Here is a 21732-nt window from a genome sequence, read left to right as displayed (position 1 = left end):
CCACCATCATCCAGTTTCACACTGATTCCATCACCCCCATGAGACCCTCCCCGCCTCACTGGGAAACGGGAAGGTAGAAATAAACTTATTTTTGTGTCTCCAGCTTGTCCTTTTATTAATCATGCCGCATGCCTTTTCTTCAATGTGCATTTATTAAGCACCTACTATGTGTCGGGCCTTATTCTAGACACTGGAGATATTAAGTGAATAAAGAGACAGAAATGTCTGCTCTGTGGAACACACAGACACACACACACAGACACACACACACTCATTCTGCTTTGGGACGACAGGAAATAGTAAAGAATTTTAATAAGTAAACTATCCTAGTACGGCAGTGAGCAATAACAGAGAATAATAAAAATAAAGAACAGAATAGGCAATGTAGCTGTAGGTGTTTGCTTTTTTACAGTTTCAGGGAGGGTGGCTCAAGAAAGTTGTGCTGAAAACGAGGTGTTTGTATAAAGGAGGTGAAGGAGTCTGCATTGCAGCAATGGAAAGGGAGAGCATTCCAGTTCTGGGAAAGGGCCGGTGCAAAGGTCCTGGGGCAGGACTGAGCTTGCAGCATTCCTGGAAGAGCAGACAGAGTGGCCTGAGGACGAGGCAGGGGAGCAGGGGGAGTACAGGGGAGATGGAGGCTGAGCGAAGGAGGGAGGTGGATTTGTGGGGTCTTCTCAGGCATTGTAAAGAGCACGGCTCTCCTCTGAGTTAGATAGGGGCTGGGAGGTAGAGAGCAAAGAGCTGTGCTGATGGGGCTTGATTTGGGTAGGACCACTCAGACTGATGTGCTGCGAATAAGCCAAAGGGGAGGGGACATATAAGCATTGTCTCACAGTGTTGCTGGTCAGAGACAACGGTAAGTTTGCAAAGCCAGAGTGAGTGCCTTCGGGGATACACCTGGACAGGTAAGTCTGATAGGGGCTGGACAATTTGCCAGTGGCTCCTAGGGTCAAGAACGACTCCAGAGTTCTTTGTCACAAACCGCTGAAAGGGTGGCATTGCGAATTAATAAAATGGAGATTATTGAGAGAAGGGAATACCGAAGGGAACTTTCCGTCTTTGGGCATCCACGTCTTTCCATCAATGAATTGCACATGCCTTTCTAAGTAGATACACTGAGCTGCAGGACGCTGGACGTTCCGATAGGTGTGGTTCAGAAATGTGACAAATAAAACGACAAGCTGAAGGCACAAAAATAACTTTATTTCTACCTTCCCGTTTCCCAGTGAGGCGGGGAGGGTCTCATGGGGGTGATGGAATCTGTGTGAAACTGGATGATGGTGGCAGTAACACAGTTCAGTAAATACTCAAAATCATTGGAGTGTACACTTAAGATGAGAGAGTTTTATGGTATGTGAACTATATTTCAATAAGACTGTTAACATGCTTTCCCCCCAGTAAGGCACATTTCTGCATGCGATGAGCTTGGAGTAAATTAGGAAAGATGTGGTACCATCTTGTAAAGGGTGAACTATCCTTTCGCCCTTTCGTCCTGAAAGAAACATCTTGACCTCTTTAGTGGATCCATTGTATTCCCATCCTTCTGAGATGCACCTTCAGGGAACCCAGAGTAGAGCCTCCTGTGAATTCTCTGCAGACATTTTTGGTTTGTACGAAGTGCAAGAACGAAAGTCTGGAGGCTTCTCACAGTGAGCTGGATGGGACTGTGGATTCTGGGTGTGTTTGTACAAGCGGGAAATAGAACAGCCTTTCAAGCATACCTGCAGTGTTTCCAAAAGTCGTGCATTTTCGTTTAATAAAAGCCCATTTATTCCTGCTGTGCTGCAGAATGGAAACTGTACCATTTGTAAGTCTTCTAATGGTTTAAAATTGCTTTGAGGAAGAATTATTACTTCCAAAATAATACTCTGCCCAGAGTATAAGCCATTATCTAGTGTATTTGAGTTGGGTAGACGGCCAGCATTGATCACTGGAAAGGTGGATTGAGAAAGGTGACGGGACTCTTTCCACCTCCCGTGAATACCTCTGAAAATAAATGTGAAATTAAATAGGAAAAGGAAAGGCAGGAGGGTGGGAGATGAGGGTAAACAGGATCCAATATATGGTGATGGAAGGAGAACTGACTCTGGGTGGTGAACACACAATGGGATTTACAGATGATGTAATACAGAATTGTACACCTGAAATCTATGTAACTTTACTAACCATTGTCACCCCAATAAACTTTAATTAAAAAGAAGAAAAAGGAAAAGGAAAGAAAAACTTGATAAAATGCATTTCATTCAGTTCGGGCTCACGGCCTGGTGTTCAGGGGCCATAATCCTGATTCTTGTAGGAAAACCAAGAATCTGTCATTCTCTGCCTCATGTTTACGCTTAAATACAAAATTAGTCTGTGGTTTGCCAGGATGGATTGGCTACTAAGTAACTTAATTTCCTTGTCACTCACTTGTTTTCCCGTAACTTAACCCTTAGAATACTTATTTTTTATAGACAATTCCAAATTGCTCATAGACGCTTTTTCTTTTCTAGGCGCTTACCATTTCTGGCTATTTTTATTGCGAATCCCTCTCTCCCCTCAAAGGAAATGCACGATTACAGAATGGGTCAAGTCAGTAATTTTTGCTGGCAGCAGAAAGGCCAACATAGAGGCTGGGATACTTTCTACATTGACTTATTTCAATTCTGTTTATTCTCTTTCCTCCCGGTACTTGAGAAAGAAAATGGACTTCAACATTAGAGACCAAAATTACAAATAATTTCATAGCCTCATGGCCAAAGTCCCTCTGTTCCTTTTGTCTCTTTACGTAGAAATGGAAATGGCAGTCCTGCCCGTGGTGAGTTCCCTTCCTAGGTGACTCCTGGGCCAAGTGCTTTTCTAGCCCACAAGCCTGTGCTGCCTTCCTACCCCATCCCACGGGGAGCAAACCGTAGGAAGCATCGGAACCCCAGGAGTAGGATGGGGTGGATTCCCACAGAGGAGGGCACATGCTGCCCTGGAATGGGACACATGGAGATCCCCCATCGGAGCCGGGCTCTTTCAGAAGCCCGTCTAGCTTATGGCTTTGAGGGGAAGTGGTTTATTTAGGAGGTGACCCAGGGACCCAGCAGTGGGGGACAGGGACGCATGTCAGGGAAGAGAAGGAAGAAAGTGAAAGCCTCATTCTTAGGCTAGTTACCCCAGGGGGCACCGAGGTTCGTCCCCACGGGGAGCTCAGCCCTGGTGTGGAGGCTGTTCTGGGGCATATGCGTCCTTTACATGGGCAAAGCTTGCTGTGGGTCCAGACGGAGGCTCAGGGAGGGAGGCTGGCATTTAGAAGTTGAGCTGCCGGGCCCTGAAATGATTGAGTGTGAGAGAATACGATTGGGGCACTGACAGGGTCTGCTGTGTCCCTCTTGTTTTACTCAATCTCTGCATGATTCCCATTGTAGAACGCGTCTCACAAACTTTGAATTATGGTTTAAAAGAAATACATGATTCGGTTCATGAGTGGAATTTCATGGAAGGCGTCCTGATGTTGTTGAATGTTCCCGCTGTCTTCCTCACTTCCTAACGGTCGACCAGCCTGCTTTCCTGGGTCCACTTTCTTCTGTCCCTTGCTGTCACCTTTCCCCGACATCAGACAAGTTACACATCAACGTCCACTCCTTAGAATAAGGAAACCGCTGATTTCTAACGAACACAGAGCCCAGCGTGTGGCTTAACTATCGGGAGTGACATTGGTGCCAGTGGGAAAAGCGCGTTTGGCTCCTATGTTCTACTTGGTTTTCTTTTTCAGCAAATTGATGCTTTCCCTTTTCTGCATCACGTCCACCTTTATTCAACGGGGTGTGGGGGGAAATACATATATTGCATACTTTGTATTAGAAATACAGAGGGTGCCAACAAAAATGTACACACATTTTAAGAAAGGAAAAAACGGTATTACAATTACGTTGATGGGAACCACTCTGAGCACCTCTTGTAATTGCAGAAGTCAAATATGACTTGTATCCGTCTTTCGTTATCACTATATAGTGAGTATTACAATTTTAACGACAGATTTTTCCTTTCTTGAAATGTGTATACGTTTTTTTTGTCACCGTCTGTATGTATTACTAACTCCCACTACCTGTTACACAATGTTATTTACAGGTTTACAGATCTGGGGGAATAAACTGCTTCTGGCTATCGAGACAACATTTGTATGTGAACCTGGGAAGTGAGACAAGGAAGAATTCCAATTTTGTGGATTGTCTTTTGTAAAATCCGAATTCGTGGTTTTGTGTGTGGCCAAAGGCAGGCAAACATTTATTGGGGTGTTTAAGATCAGTCGACGTCAGTTGAACATTATGAAACAAGGTACTTTTAAGGGATCTTAAAAGAAAAAATAATTAAATCCACCTTACGTTGTCATTAACCTAATCCAGCTCTTAGTTACCACGTTCCTTTTAGTTACCCTGAGGTATTATAGTACTTCTAGTTATTATATTCACTTCCTCCAAGTTCAGAGTCTTTCACCATCTTTTTCCCCTAATTCCACCACGTGTAGAGGACAAGTGATCAACGAAAGAAGAAGCAGGCAGTGCTGTTTGCACAGCGTGTAGCAGCGGTGGACGTTGTTCCACGCGCATGTGACAGAGTGTTACTCCAGAGCACACATCATGGGTGGCCCTAAGGTGCCTGTGGGGCCTGCATAAGACCCGTCACTTGGTACACTCACCGCAGCTGCTCCGTATGTGCCCTTTCCGAGGGACAAGCCTTCCCTGTCTGTCTGCTGGAAACTGTCTAATGGCTGGAAGTTGGCCTGCATCGCAGCTTCTCAAACACTTCGTGTTGCTGCATGTCCAGCGAAGGCACAATGATTTCTCTTTTTTAGTGAGGGAGAGAAAACTATCCCAACTGCGGAGCCTAGAAAGCAAAAAAAGTTTAAATCTCAGAGCCAACCTTCTATTGAGGTGGGGAATTTGTGACTAGTTCGATCATTGCTTTCAAAATATGATTGTCCTTGATCACTGTTATGTGCCTTAAGAGATATTCCCATGATACATTGCAGCGGGAAGTTTCATCTATGGAGACCATCGATGGAGGAAATCAAATAAAATCAACATTCATTTTCTTTAAATATCTATTTTTGCTTTCTCTCTCTACTGATTTGTAATGTTTAAAATTTGTATATCTGTTATAATTTTTACTTATTTATAATGGATTTATAATTTATTTATAAATCCTCTTGGCTGTCACTTGTTCCATTAATGGACAGGGGTAGCTTTTCATATTTAACGGAAGGCATCGTCTGAAAACCTGGAGGAGGCTGCCTCCCAATGAGTGATGGGGTTCCCCCCACCCTGGGCTGGGCAGGGGCACTCTTTCCCCATGAGATGTCACAGACCTGCGTTTCTCCAAGGCTGACAAGAAGTGATTTTACTGGTCACTTAACCCACCATGGGCTCAAGTCATTCCACTGCTATAAACCTTCCTGTGTGTTGCTTTGTCACCTGTGGCCTTAACCAGAAACGGTTAAGAGAGGAAACCCTAAACCTACCTTTCTGAAACCCAAATGTTCCACCTTCCTCTGCCCAGAGCACCACATACGATCGTTAATCGAAATAACTGTTTTTCTCCAAGGCTGACGCTGGATACTCACAGTAAATACTCAGGATATCTTGCCCTGGACATCATGAAATTGTGTGTGATTGGGAGACAGTACACCCTTCCCATTTCAATGATCTTTGAAAATGTGCTTGTTCTCTGCTTTCTGAAATGTGTTTCTATGGATAATTGCAAAGATCACAGAGGGAGTGGAAGCAGCAGAAAGGGACATGAAATCGGGGAGAAGTGCTCTGACTGAAGCCTCCCAGGGGAGAGGTCAGAGGAGCTCTTGTGCTGTGTATCTGACCCTCCCACCCTACACGCTTGCACAAGGGAATTAAACTCTCTGGCCCTTGATTGCCTCATCTGTAAAATGGGAACAAAATGCCATCCCTTGATTCACAAAGTACAAGCATATGTTTGTAAAATTAGAACTAAACAGTGCTCGTGTCAAATTTCAAAAAGCTACTTACTGCTTTTGAAAGACTCTGGGTCTGGGTTCGCAATGCGTGGCCTGTGGTGCAAACTCAGATAAACAGATAGTTTTACTGGCACGCAGCCGTGCTCATTTGCACACCTACTGTCTGTGGCTGCTTTCCAGCTACAATGACGGAGCTAGTAATTGCAACAGAGACTGTACGGTTTGCACAGCCTTATATATTTCCTCTCTGCCCCTTTACATGAAAAGTTTGTCAGTCTCTGCACTCGACTGTTATGACAGACACTTTCCCCATTAAAACGATTAACATGTTTACTTTCTTTGGGGGGCGTTGGCCCCTCATTAGATTATGAAATGTAACGTGTCAGATGTAGGTGTGCATTCTTAGAACCTCAGCTTGTTTCTCCCTCATTTTTAAGTCAACAGCATGCATGTGCCTTACTTCATAATGTAGGGAACCATTTTGCAAGGCGGGAAATGGCTTGGCCGTGGGAATCTGTGAGGAGCGGACACAATCCTTCAGAGCAGACACACGGGACAGGCTCTCACCTGAAGTCTGCAGGAAATAAATGGATACACGAATTGCTGGTTTACAGAGGAGAATCAGGGTGATAAACAGGTGGTTTTTGCGATTCCTTTTTGGTTTTGTAATTTTATAGTGATTACTTGGAGGGGAGAAAGAGATTGGGGTGTCTCGTCTTGGTAATGGAAGTTATACAAGGTTACATGGGGTTAAGCTACCCGTGGTTTCAGGCATGCACGGGGGGTCTTGGAATGTATCCGCTCAAAATAAGGAGTGGACTAGAGTATACGGTATCTGATATGTAATATGTAACATATAACATGCAATGTATATGCCCCCCCAGACTCGCTGAATCAGCATATCCCAGTATAAGTCTTGGGGATCCTGAGAAGTTTCCTAATGTTGACTGACCGAGAACCAAGCACTTGATCACAGTATCACGTAATGTGCCTGGATTAGCCACATACCTAAAAAAGCAACTGTGAAATGTTCTCATTTTTTAAAAATAAATTAAGGCACCCACCAGACCTCCAGCCCTTATTATGTGTCAGAGAAAAGCAAGAGATTTAAAAAACTACTTCATGTTTCCATCATTTCCAAAGCACAAATGAGCCTGAGTAAAACACACGGGTGTTTTTCCTTCAGTCTCCTTCACTGATATGAAGTTAGATGTAACTTCTTTGCGTCTGCTGCAGATGGTGTTAGAATTAGAATTCTTGACAGCGTTTTCCGGGTCAGGCCACCTGGAACGTAACCGTCTGTATGTCATCTGTGGTTACCAGCATCTACTCTTGCTCAATTTGTGGCAGAAAAGGACACATTTAGTCATCTTTGTCCAATCCCATTGGCAATGTGGGTAAAAAATGGGGTGTTTCTGCTGACCTCTGTCACCGCTTTTATCTGACATGAGAATCGGAAGCTGCAGGGTCCCTTACATAAAACAATTACAAAAATAAGCCGGACTTCTTTTTGTTTTCGGAATTTTCAAAAGCCGTTCTATCTCCTTACCTATGTTAGGTCAACCACCCTAAACTGAATTTACTGTGTCTTAGAGAAATGTATTGGTTTTGGTACAATGGAAATTTCTCTGGGTTGTAGTGGCCTGGAAATGCCTGGGAGGATCCTTCTAGAATACAAATATGGCCCAAATGCATTTATCTTACTGTTTGGTAGACTGTATATTAACTTGTGGCTTATAAGGGGCATCTTACGTACTGCTCGTTTCCATCTATTCTACATAGAAAGGGCAATCTCCATGCACCGACCATGTGGTCAATAGACGCACAGAGAGAAATGGATTTTGTTGTCATGCTTGGTCCTTGAGTCACACGGTTCCTCTTTCTACTGGGATTTCAGACCCGTCTGCACCTCCAGCTCCCGCCAACCTCCGGCTCGCAAACTCCAGCATCAACGGCGATGGGACCGTGACCGTGACTCTCATCTGGGACGTCCCCGAGGAGCCGGATATCCCCGTACACCACTACAAAGTGTTTTGGAGCTGGGCGGTCAGCCGCAAGTCACTGGTCCCAACCAAGAAGAAGCGGAGAAAGACTACGGATGGGGTAAGTGGGCGCGAGAAGCAAGAGTGCTGGCTTCTCGCAGGGGGGACGTGAACACAAGGCAACTGACCTGAAAAGTGGCCCCGACTGAGCTAAGAGGAGTGGGTGCAGGAAAGGTTCCCTTCCCTTTCCTTCTGACCGAGGATGTTCGGACAATGGTGGACCACGCGAGTGGTTTTGCCTGTGACGTTGTCGGTGAAAACAGTTGAACTGAGTCCACTGACGGAGTCATGGCCAAATGGTCGTCACCACTCCAGAAATGAAAGGAACAAAAATTATTTTCGTCTCACCTATCGACTGACAGAAACACGATGTGATTCAAAATGGCCTTTACATGTCGGTGGTTTTCGTCTGTTTTGTTTGAGACCCCTTTGACTTGAAGAGCCAGTATTCATGGCATTTCCGTTGCAAGGGTTTTCCATCTGTAATCAGTGGAACAGCAAACAGCTTAGAAAATGCATGTCTGGCCATATACAAAGGGTGCCCAAAAAATGTATACACATGTTAAGAAAGGAAAACACTATTAAAATTGTAATACTCAATATATACCGATAACAAAAGATGGCTACAAGTCACATTTGACTTCTGCAATTACAAGAGGTGCTCAAAGTGGTTACCATCAGCACAATTTTAATACAGTTTTTTTTACCTTTCTTAAAAATGTGTATACATTTTTTTTGGCACCCTCTGTGTTTTTTGTTTTTTTTTTGTTCTGCACTTAAGATTCCAATATTTGCCTCATTTAGAATTATAAAACCTGTCTCCAAAAGTCATCATTCATATTTAGCTGTGGTATCGTTTGGGTTTGGTGGTTAAGAAAGTTTCTGACAGTCCCGTCTTTTATTTTGAAGGACTTAGCAACAAGTGACGATTTGTAACACATACTTCTCTCATAGAAAGCGCTGGAAGAGCTGAAACAGTGCAGTCAGTGGGCTTTAAAGTAGACATGGTGTGATGGATGCTGGCAGAAACCACACGCGTTAGTAACCAAACAGCATCAAGGGATTAGTAGGGACGTTTGCAATTTATTCCTATAATATACCAATTAGATAAATAGAACGTGAACAGCAAATTTAACATATACTTGTTAATAGGCCCAGAGTAACATGAAGCATGGATCGCTGTCTTCTGAGTGACTTATATTTTGGGGTCCACAGAGGCAAGGTGTGGGTCACATGAATCCCTTAGCATTCTCAATGTTTAAAATGTGACCTGTTGAGAATTAGGGTTGGAAAACCACAAAAGGACCTAAGAAATTATAGAATTTTCTTCCTGGGGATCGATGGCTTCTCGTTTCCTTAGACACCATCCTGATATTATGGGTATCTAAGAGGAGTGGGGATTTCCAAGGAAATGCTCTTTCCGACGTGAATTTTATTTTACTTATTTGAAGATAATAGTTTCAGGAGAGAGATATGCATTCCAACAAGAGACCCTAACTGAAAGACATTGGGACGTGGTAGTGTGTGCAGACATTGCATAGGTTGAAAGAGGAATAAATCATAGACACAGACAATAGTTTAGTGGTTACCAGAGGGTAAGGGGGGTGGGGGCTGGGAGATGAGGGTAAGTGGGATCAAACACATGGTGATGGAAGGAGAACTGACTCTGGGTGGTGAACACACAATGTGATATATAGATGGTGTATTATAGAATTGTACGCCTGAAACCTATGTAATTTTACTAACAATTGTCACTCCAATAAACTTTAATTAAGAAAAAATCCATTACGAGGCCCAGAGAGGATTTCTCTGGCACGTAGATGCCAGATGGCGAATGCTAAGAGCTGTCCCAGCCCCACCCGGGAGAAGGCTTGCTCTCAGCCTCCCCTTAGTCATATCAGCCTTCCAGAGCCGACCAATGGGAGATAGTCAAGGTCTGATACCTAATGCCTCAAAAGCCCAAATCATAAAATGCTGCCATCTATTAATTTACGGTGAGCTTTATGCTCACAGTTCTGGAATGCCCATGAAAAAAATCATGTCCTTTCCCTGAAAAGAGATCTCGCAAGACCCGAAATTATAGTTAGGATGCTAATAAGTGGTTATGGAATTTAAACAGAGGCGTTAGTAGGTTGGTGCAAAAGTCATGACAGTTTAAAAGGTTACAAATAATTGCAAACACTGCAATTACTTTTGCACCAACCTAGTACTTACGTGATTCAGTGTTGGATGATTTCAGACAATATTCTTACTATATAGCACACGGCTCGCCCCAAACTGGATTATCTTTGCTGGAAAGCATGTGCTGCTACGTGCTTTCGGTGTGCCATCAGTGACGGACACATTTTTTTTCCTTCATAAATGTTAACACTGCCAATCAGACCATTTATAGGCGAGTCTCCTTTAGCTTAGGAGCCATTTGATATCATAGGCATTATATTTTGACAAATGTTTTGAATTTTAGACAACAACAAAAAACCCCCACAAATCCTTATTTCTGTTCATTACAAGTTGTGGCATGGGACTTTATTATTGTACCACAAAAATCCACACACACAAAAAAGTTGCACTGGATTCAGAGCTGGGAGAGCTGTGTTTTCATCTTGGTGCCACCATGAAATACCTGGTTCACTTGGAATGTCACCTTCTCTCGCTGTCATAGCAGAATCCCCGTCTGGCTTCAAGCTAGTGAGCAAATGACGTTGTTTTGATTGGTTTCATTTAATGTTGGGCACCACACACAGAAAATGGGATGAGTGTTTGGTATTTAACAGATATAATGGCAGAAAAAAAATTAAAGCATTCTGTCGGGCTGATGTTTGGTGGAAATTTACTCGTAGAAGTTTTGGACTAAAATTTCAAAGGAATACACTTAAGGGCCATTCATAATTTTTCCAGGGAGGTGCCAGTATGTGCCTCTGTTAGTTTATTTCAAACAGCTCTCTTGTCTCTGTGAGGTGGTATCTGGAGAGGGGGGAGGGCAGACTTCCTCATTCCCATGCTTACGGAGCAGATCCAATAATTAGACTGGGGACACAATTTTTTAAAAAAACCAACAAACGTGTTTTGACCTGGCTGTGAAATTGATGATGGTTTGTAGTCAAACTGGGTTTTGGGATCCTAGCGATGAAAAAACACGTGCGATCTTAGCAGATGACAGGCCTCCGTAAGGAGAAGCTGGCCCGCTGCTTCACGATGAGCCGGGAGGATTTGCCATGAAGGTGGGCGGCAGGCAGGGCTTGTCATGCAGCTTCCGTGTGTCCCGCTTATTTGCAGTCTCAGCACTTTGTGACTCTGGAGAGGCTGCAGCCAGACTGTGACTACACTGTGGAACTCCAGGCCATCGCCTACTGGGGACAGACGCGACTCAAGAGTGCCAAGGTCTCCCTTCATTTCACGTCCACCCACGCTGCCAACAACAGTAAGTGCCTCCTGGGTTTATCGCGGAGTTTTGCACCCACCGAGCCATCAGAGCGAGACAGACCACAGGCAGGGCGAGGGTTTTCTTCGGAATCTCCCCCTGGCAGATCTTCATACTGATAAGCGTGTAACTACGTCCTTCACACGACCATGCACAAAACAGTTTCACCGTTGATTTTTTTCTTATGATTTGTGTCTACTTAATGTGGAAGCTTTTGGTGTCGTCATGCAAACCGGACGGGAAAACTTGCCACGTCCTATTGGAGTCCATTTTCAGATGTACATAATTTGGGGCCCTTGCGCCTATGCATACTTGTTTTCAGGGCGAGTACACACAGGTAAACTGTTACAAACTGTTGCTTCCCTTCTAAAGGCACTAAATCGGGCCGCTCTTGATTTTCCTTGTTTCCAGTCATTCTAAACCCATATGTTTGCCATCAACTGAGCAAAGCCAGAGGAGAGTCTCTGTGGTCCTGGTTCAGAAGGGGAAGAAGAACGTGCCAGAGTGTGTTTGGGTTTAGGGAAGGCAACTCCACAGAGTTAGACGGCTGACTGCTCGTAATTATCTTCTACCACCTGGGAGACAACTGGATCCGAATGGTGCTTTCCAGAAAGTTCTAGAAACAGCACTTTCTACCTATTGGACAAGTCGTCCTTTTGGAGACTCAATGAGTTCGAAAAGTCTACTGTCTCTATGTATATAGTCTTTATATTCAGTTCTACTGCGTGTGTTCTAGTATTTCTGGATACGGTACAGCTATGTACTCAGTGACTTCATTGATATATATATATATATATATATATATATATATATTTAAAATCTGGTCATCCATTCATCTAACTGAAATATTGCCTAGGAATTATGGTACTACTGTGCCTGGTGGTGGGCCACTTACTATGTTATACTCTGTTATGCTGTAAGCATATGTACATTATATAATAGGCAGAGTACGTAGACCATGGGTACGCTGTATAGTACATATATACCCTCTATTTACATGCATACATGTGTGCATATATACACGCACAGGCATACACATATGCAAACACACACATGCACACACAGACACGTACGTGTACCTCAGGCCAGCATTAGACGCATTTGATGGATCACTGCCGTAAAAGTGCCTGGTGTTGAATGTGGGACATGACGTGTAAACACGCTTACACAACGAACAGGCTGCCCCACACAGAGCTGCAGAGAGCTCTGGGAGCAGAAGACCCCAATGTGGTGGTGGGACGAGAGCCCCAGGGTTCCTCGCTGAGTCTGGAAGAGTGCGTGAGGGCTCCATGGATGCACGAGTCACCAGCCGTCACCCCACAGATGTGGCAGCGTGTGTGAGTGCGAGGGGCTGGGAGAGGGCACTGAGTGTGCAGAGAGCTCAGCGTGGGGGGCATGGAGGAAGTTCTCTCCCTTGGGGCTCCCAGTGACACCCGCGGATGGAATCAGATCCATGTGTTAATGACACCCCATGTCTCCCCGTTCCCTGAACTCATATATTCAGCCTCCTGCCCAACGTGTCCACGTGGATAACTGACGGGTATTTCCAGTGTACCGTATCTGAAACCAACTCTGCATTTCCCTCTCGCCCCTGCTCCTCTCCCAGCTTCTCCTAACCTCAGATGTCTCTGCCACTCAGCCTTCTGTTCAAGCCAAGGATGGAGAGGTCATTCTCCATGCTTCTCTTTGCTTTCTCCCCCGAAATCCAATTCTTTAGGAGCTCCTTTAGTTTCTGATTTCAAGTTCTATGTGGGATGTGTCCATTTCTTTCCCTTGTTCAGGCCATTGCCACCTCATTCTTACACATTTAAAATCGCCTCCTGATTAGTAGTTCTGTTTCCACTCTTTGCTAAATATCCATTGTTGTAGATGGAAATATTAATCGTATAACACATGTCTCCCTCTCCTGGGTTCTTCTCACAAGATCACCAGCTGTTTATCTTCTCTTTTCACTTCTCCCGAAGTTTCATCCTTCACTGCTTTCCTCCTTATTCCTCCCAGCTTCCTCTCAGACCAAAATTCTTTAAATTTCTGCTTCATCCACGACCTCGTGCTGAGGATTTCATCTATTGTGTGAGATAAATTTGCCTTCCAGTCTCCTTCTGGTTTTTCCAATAAACAGCATTCCTTCCCCATTAGAAACTGGTGTGTGGGATTGCGAACTCCCCAAATTGAATACGGGTGACCTCCCACGGCCATGAACAAAGAGAAAGGAATCCAACCTCAGCTTGCCGTGGCTGAGGTTATGTCATCTAGAACCTTGTCATGGTTTGGCCCGAACAAAACTTGGATGGCTCGCTGCATTTCCACATCTCCTCTAAGGCCTTCTCCCTCTTCCGGGGGCATCGCCACACAACCCCGTACGCTCCACGAGGTCCTCTTTCATCAGCGACTTCTCCCACCCTCCCAAGATCATTACAGCCCTTTCTCTCTTACCCGAAGCCATCTGAGTTCTTCCCTCTCAGTTATCACACAGTTCCCCACACACGTACATGTCTCTACCCCTTCACCTGCAATCTTCTTCTACCCTCTGGACTGCAAGGCAGATGCATCCATTCTTTTGCATATGGTAGACGCCACTACGTGGGGTCTAGACCCATCCCTTCCCAGCATGCACTGGGCCACAGTCTCCTGCTTGGGTCTCAGGGGACCCTGAGAAGACACGGGCTTCACAGGATCATTCAGGGTACAGCTGAGTATTTTATATCCCGGTGTTGATATATAATCTCATAAACACGGGTGTATGACTTTTATAAGAACACTCTATATTTCATCAGGAACCTGCTACGAGTACAGAATAATTACAACTTTATGGTATAAGCAAGGGAAGTTATACTTTATAGGGAAGAGAGCAGTAAATGTCAACGTCTAAATTACTTTTTGAATTATGTCTTTCCAGGTCTGCAGGCTACGAGGTGTTTTAATGATAAATATTTCAACATAAGGAAAGGCCAAATGTTCATGCAGTTTTATAAAATGGTCCCTTCAAGGAAGAAAGACATAACCCTGCCTTTAAAGGAAACATAGCTTGCTTTTTGGGGAGGCAAGAGGAATATTTCTGGGGCTGACACATTCCAAGTGTTTTATAGTTGGAATATAATTCTAGCTCTGCAAAGTAGAAACGGACTGCAGAGAAAATACTCTGAACCTCTCCATCTCCAAAAGTCATCCAAATTTTGACAGTTGGTAAAATACACATAGCACAGTAGCCGACTTCTCTGAACTTTCAGGACTGCTAGAGAGTACAAATGAGACCTCATGCCTTCGCAGAATATGATAGAAATGATTTTATTCCATTTGTGTTGACTGCTGAAAGTGGAGTACACACTCTGTGTCGCTGACACAGCCCTAGGACAGAAGCGTGCTCGTCCCTTTCCTTTACAGGTGGCATGCACTGGGGACACTACAGGTTCACGTAGGTTCAGGTCAATAGAAAAAACAACTATGTTCTTACATCTAGAATGAAAATGGATTTCTTTCCGTTTATCTTGGGAAATCTTCAGCAAGGAGAGCTTAAGGAAGCTTTGAAGGACAGAGAGGGTGGTGCTGGTGCAAACAAGTAGGAATGGCACGTTCTGAGCCCAAGGAATGGGAAAGATAGTGACCAAGGAGCCCAACGTAGCCAAAGTGAAACAGCAAAACTTTAACAAGAACAGTGAGACTACAGCCAGATCATGACCAGAGACAGCGACGCAATAAGAAACGACAAAGCTCAGACAGCTTGAAATGAATGCTTGAATTCCATACCTGATTCAGAGAATTACTTCTTGGGGTTTTGTTCGATCCTTGCCTTCCTCTCCCTCCCACTGGATGTGGGAATTTTAAGTTTTGGGATCATTCTGAATCGCTTTGATATTGTCTTTGCTTTGCAGCAAGTATGTGATGGATACAGTGTAAACAGGCGAGAAAAACAATCACGGTAAAAGTGGTGATGATCACGCACCCGGGTTACCATTTTGTCTTTCCTAAAGTACCCCACCTCTTACTGAAACGACCCGGTGCTGTCTTCTTGTTGCTCATTTCCTGGGAAAGTTTCTGGCTCCTTGTCCCAAAACAGGGAACAGTGGCTCCTTACACTTAGGGGGTTCCTCCCCTCCAGCCAGCCCTGGGCACGCTCCTTCGGTAATTACCTGTGGACGTGTCTTCTTCTGTTTCAGGAGCCCTCAAGTAGAAAGTCACACGTCTCCGGCCCCTAAATGTCTGTGTGCTCGCTACCTGTTTACTGAATGAATGAGTGAATGAATGAAGTATCCCTGTAGTCCCTCCCCCAACCTAGTGTATTGTTGCCATTCCGTTTCTTTCCTTTGCTGAGTATGTGAATGTTTCTCCTTAATCTGTCAGGGTTTTGGGGTGTCTGTAATGAACAAGAACAGTGCATAGATCGGCCTGACGGCTGTATCTAGTCTGGAAATCAGCTGGGTGACGCAATGTGTACTCACAGAGTTGAGCGATATTTCCATTTAGGGCTGTGTTCCAGGTATTGGAGTAGAAGGACGGTACTTCTGCGAAAAGTTATCTATATTGTTTACATGAAATGGCATTCTAATATTATTTTGTTGAATTCCTTCACAACGACAAAAAACCCTATAATGAGAAATACTACGTTATGTAACTGAAATACGTGTTATGTACGTGGGGGGCTCTCTTAGGCCCAGTGAATGTATTAATTACCAATGGACATTCTGGGGATTGCATCAGAGATACTTTTAGTTATTCCCACATATTGGGGTGGGGGGAATGTTACCACAGGAGCGTGTCAGCTTCTGCAGGGGACTCATATTTTACTTTCTGAAAGTCACTGAGTATGACTAAATCACAATGAAATTCAACACTAATGCGATTAATGTCAGGTTGTATACTTATTGTTTAACTAGTCAATTAGAATGTAGTCCTCTGTTACAGAAGAACAACTCGGGACAACTAGAAAGGGCGTGATGGAAATGCAGCCCCCGTTTCAAAGAAGACGGCCCACTCGCCTGCTGGAAATTGGCACCCCGTTCTATCAAGACGGCCGACTGCAGGTGAAGGTGTACTGGAAAAAGGCCGAAGGTACGCAGAGGGCTGCCTTGGTATCTGCTTTCCGTAGCACAGTGCTAGCAAGGTACATGCGACAAAGTCGGGAGCAAGCACAGTCCTGATAGTAAGGAAAACGGTAGCTACACAAAACACGGCCGTGTTTTGTTTTTTTTGTTTTGTTTTTTTGTTTGTTTGTTTTTTTAATGCCTGGCTGTTCTGAACTCTGGGTGGGTTCCTCGCTCCCAGAAATCTGTATCGCATTTTAAAATCGGCAAGAGTCAAGGGCTTACCTTCTATCGTTTCAGGGATAGTGGCCTATCTACCTTCATTTCTTCCCTAGAAGGCTCATCTGGGGCCCAGACTACTCAAAATGTTCATTATTTTGCAGTGTGATTTTTTTTTTGTTGTTGTTGCTCTAAATTAGTTGTTTATTTTAAAAAGACCCTTAACACAGATACTTTTGAAAATAGGAAAATCACTTATCTTCTCACTATTATTTCATAGACACGGCATTTTAGTGGGTTTCCTTGCAGGTTACTATGCCTCTGTCACTGTGTGTGTGTGTGTGTGTGTGTGTGTGTGTGTGTCTAAAACACACCTATTTTCAAGTAACATTATATGATCATTCTATATTCTCCTATATTTTTTATATTTTAAATTGCTCCCTTGATGGATTCCCCATAACATATTATATATCCTTATTTCACCACAGAAAAACAGTTTCCGTTTTCTAATTCATACTGCAGTGAACATTTATCTTAGGATACATTCTTTTTGTTTGCTTGAATATTTATCTTTCGGGTAAATTCATTTTGTTGGTTTCTTTTCTTTAGTCTTAGGATATTTCTTTTGCATTTTTGAAATAATACTTTTAGAATTATTGGACATATATTTTTATCTTTATCACCTCTATGCATTTAAAAGCATAAGCAAAATAGATGGTTTCAAGAGTTCAGTGTACAAGTTTTTCTAATTCTTCTGAAGCGTTACTTCACTCAGGGTGTCAGGCCGTGTGCCATGGAGAGTATTGATTGGCACTCTTCTCGTTCCGGAATGTTCTTCCAAGCTGCTGACGACATCCATTCTGCAGCTAAAGTAGCATCACCATTAATATTAATGTTTTATCACCGTCATGTTAATTCAAAATAAAGTTCCTTTATTCAATTTATTAAATTAAAAGATAATATATGCATATAACTAAGTTCAATAATAGTTATATAAGAAATATTAAATTATAAAATTTAATTGATCTTTTGTATTTATTTTAAATTAGAATCATATATCAATATGTTATATTAATATTGATAAAACATATTTTATTCGTATAGTATCGAAAATGTGACCATATATGGGGAGGTGCATGTATCATGTAAACCTATTTGATATTTTACTTCCTCAGCTCACTTCTGATTCTCCCATGTGATGTCATATCTGCTTTTCACACTTTCTTTATCTCTAACACCTTAGATTAGAGCACATTCTGTGTCATTATTATCTGAATAATTAGTGAAATAAGAGTGAGGTTGAATATGAGTATTTACGGACTTGCTCATTTATTCATTCCCTAAATAGTGACTGAGCATTACCTGCCAGAACCGTGCTGTCTTTGTTTATACACGAGTACACCCCACATGAAATCTTTGTGTTCATGGAGCGGTGCCCACATTAGAGATTAGTCCCGTAACCACGAGGAACCACAAAGCATTAAGAACAAGAGGGGACTCTGAGTGAGATGCAAAGTCAGGCAGCGGAGGCCGTCACCACCTGTGACGGGAAGGCCAGCTGGGAGGATGTCTTCAGCTGAGAGTGAAGGGAGCCCACCGCGTCATTTTAAGCTGGACATAGCACGACAGGCTTGGGTGTGGAGTGGTCACCTGGCCGCTCTGTGGAGACCGGTGTGAGATGGACCATTGTGAGATGGCGAGGGGACATGCTGCTGGCCGTACCCTGCGGGATGCCAGGAGAGAGTGGACGATAGCCAGTCCAGTCCTGGGGAGACGATGGCACAGAAGAAAAGTTAATGGATCTGACAGACGTTCGGCCGGTAGAATCGACAGGACTGGTGCTGGGTTGGAAATAAAGGCGACGTGGAGAATGGCGTCTCCAAGTGGACGCTGGTGGTCCATTGACTGCGGTGAGGGACAGTATGGAAGGAGCAGAGTGGGTGGGTATATATTTTGAGTTTCAAGTGCACTGGAGCCAGTGGAGACAAGTGGCCGTTCACGTTGTTGGCCATGCATGTTTTCCACGGTGAGACACGCCAGGAGGTGCCACTTCTCTGTGCGACGTGCCGATACCCTTTCTTACCACCCCCAGAATTATGCAGTGCACAACCAGGTCAACTGTAAGCAGACGCCCTTGCGTGGAGCTCAGGATAGCGTAAGCAACAGAGATTTGAAGCAGTAGGAAGTACAGTCATGTGTGGTGGGTGAAGTCATCTGGAGAGAGCTCGGAATGAGAATGTGGAAGGTGAACGACCAGGTCCCGCACTGGGGAACCCCAGTTTTAATAGCAGGACACAAGGAGATGACCCCTCCCAGGAGACTGGTAGTGAGTGCCCAGAGCAACTAGAGAAAGCAAGGAGATTTGAGACGGAAAGCCAAGGGGCCCAAGGCTTTCCAGAAGGAGGAATGCATAGTCAGACCATGCTGAGGAGGTGAAGAAGATGTGGAAACCCTACTGGGTTGCGTGGCTCTGCAGCAACCACTTTTTAGACAAAATGGTGGCACCGGAACCATCCAGTCCCATATATTTGCACCAAAGCCTGACAATGGGCTGCAAGGCAAGAACGGAGCGTGTTGTGGAATTTTATTTTGAAAACCAGCTACCTCGTGCCACTGATTTGAAAACGAAGGGAGAGAAGTCGAGTCACGTTGCTCACAGAGTCTGTATTTATGGGTCCATCCCCTCACTACAATTCGTGTGCAGACCCCAAATCACCACGCAGGCCGGTTTTGTGCTCACTCGCCGGATGTACACAGCACATACAGTGATGACCAATCTGAGTCACCCTTCAAACACGGTCCCAACGGAAGTCGAACAAGGTGACACTCTGCCTTCTGTTTTTGACGCTCATGCTGTGATTGTGTCCCCTGCCTGGTCTATTTAGTGTCACGGTGTTTGTTTTGGTTTGTTTTTCATTCTCTTGCTTCGTGTGGGGGATTTTGCTGTTGAAAGCGGCCCCCAAGCACCGGGCACAGCCCCCCGAGGCCCTTCTGAGTGTGAGAAGGATGCAGGGTGCTTTACAATGAAAAGGCACGTGTGCCTCGATAAGCTTCCTTCACGGTACGGCTTTGTGTGGGCGGTGAGTTCAGTGCCAAGGAATAAAAAATGTGCTGCATCTGGAAAACGGAAGAGAGAATCTGCTGATTTATACATGAGGCCGCCGGTAACGTCGATAGCGTGTGACGAACCTTTGGCAAAGGAGAAAACGTCGCCAAATTTGTGGTTCTTGAGATGATGACTGATACAGAAAAGGGGGGCAGTGGACAGCATGACTAGGAAGCTGAAAAACTAAAGAAATTGACAGTCATGCTATCCTGTCTCGAAAATGTTTTCAACCAGCATTTTTAAGAGAGAAATATTACAATTATGAACGGATAAGAAATATATGAGGTTATTTAAACAGAAACACACATAAAACAAGATTACATATCAATTCTCTGACAATAATGTGATGCCCACACGCTCCCAGGAAGCTAATCCCATGTTTCCCCTGGACGCAGTGATTCCGTATTTGCTAATTCTGATTTTATGAACCCAAACTACTGCGGATAATGAAAATCGATTGTATATATCGACTTCCAGGCAACACACATGCAGTTTTTTGATGAAGCTTCGGAAACCATCGGCTGCTCTATGTATGTTTCAAAATGTGTCAAAAAGACTCGTGTTTTAAAGTGTAGGTTCTATTACTATTCAGGTAGGACAAAGCCACCAGATGAGGGGATGATTGCTATTGAAAGCATCGTTTGTTCCTCTGAGTTTCATAGAGGAGCTGGCACGGGGAGGCCGAGAGGGAGGGGGAGAGAGAGACACAGATGGAGAGAGGGAGAGATGGAGAGAGACGCTGTGGTCAGGAGCGTTTGCTGTGGTTTCTACAGGAAGGACAGGGCAAGGCTGGGAGCAGGCTTACGTCTGCCTGGTCTCACTAAGCCCCGTGGGCTCTGCAGTGCTGGCTGCCCCTACTTGCCTGGTGCCTGTGGGACAGGACAGGGGATGGTGTGAGAGCCTGAGAGGGGAGGTGTTGGTGGTGTGGGCTCTGGATGGGCTGGTTTTCATGTGAAAGGTGTGCTTGCAGGCGACATGTTCACCCTCTCTAGGAACTGGCTAGTCTCTCCGGGGTCAGCAGGAGATCACAAATGCAAAAACTAAACAGGTATGAGTCAATAAAAGGCAACCTGAATGCAAATTGAGGGCACAAATCCAGTCGTTTGTGTAAGGGTTGGGTTTGGAAAGCCTCTACCTGGGGCCGGAAGTTGGGAGCAGCTGGTATTAAAGCAAACAGCTCGGCGGGGGGTGGAATTACAGGATGTGTCAACAGGAAAATGATTTTGAAAGCCAAGGGGATGGATGACATGGTTCGTGGAGGAGGCTTATAGGGAGAAAAACAGGGGGCTGTGAACTCAGGTGTGGCCGCACACGGGGTTGTGGGAAGGGACGCACCCCAAAGGGGTGTCCAGCCTCCTCTTATGGAAAGATAGTCACGTTGTGAGATGTGCGTGGGATTTTCCGGCCACCTGGCATCATCCGGTACCTGTTATCCATCCTGCAGTTGTCTTGTAGCAAACTGGGATCAGTCCTCTGACCGTTCCTGCGGGAAAAGTGTCAGTCACGCTCCGTTTCCATCACAGACTTGCACACGTGTCACTCCTACTGATTTGTAGTATCAAACCCTTCTCTCTCTCTCTCTCTCTCTCTCTCTCTCTCTCTCTCTCTCTTCTCTCTCTCTCTCTCTCTCTGTCTCTCTCTCACCCTCTTGATGTCTGCCGTGTAGAGGTTCAAACCTCTTGCCAGGGGTTCCCCTTTTCCCTGAAACACCCTCGGTGCCCTCTTGTTGTGCGTTTTCTCTGATTCAAAGCTAAAGCTTCTTTTCTCGTTCCAAAGTGCTCAGAGCGAGTTCCCACTTGACCCACCCAGTTGCATCAAAGAGTTCCCCCTCTCGCCCCCCAAAACTTCCATCAAACACTTGGCGTGAACGCTCAGACGAGATGAAATCACCAGCAGAAGCGACGCCTTTCACCCCCCGTGCACACACAGGGCTCATCAGTAAGCCTGAGACGGCCCAGGCCTGCTTTCCC

At 44.7% G+C, this 21732-nt stretch overlaps 1 protein-coding gene across 4 annotated transcripts in view; it reads left to right on the top strand.

Moving 5' to 3' along the window:
* Positions 1–21732, top strand: part of ANOS1 (anosmin 1) — a 412806-nt gene that overhangs the window by 380749 nt on the left and 10325 nt on the right. For 3 of the 4 annotated variants that reach the window (XM_074323216.2, XM_074323215.2, XM_019712772.3), the window contains 3 exons: positions 7851–8056; positions 11272–11416; positions 16319–16465. In XM_074323216.2, coding sequence (XP_074179317.2) covers positions 7851–8056; positions 11272–11416; positions 16319–16465 — 498 coding nt within the window. The remainder of the gene's footprint in view (positions 1–7850; positions 8057–11271; positions 11417–16318; positions 16466–21732) is intronic. The other variant, XM_074323214.2, reaches the window with a different exon arrangement.

This window comes from Rhinolophus sinicus, chromosome 18 (genome assembly GCF_057876585.1).
Source record: "Rhinolophus sinicus isolate RSI-liver-muscle chromosome 18, RSI-T2T, whole genome shotgun sequence".
NCBI lineage: Eukaryota > Metazoa > Chordata > Mammalia > Chiroptera > Rhinolophidae > Rhinolophus > Rhinolophus sinicus.
The sequence above is the reverse complement of the archived record's forward strand: the minus strand, read 5'-3'. Positions and strand labels throughout refer to the sequence as shown.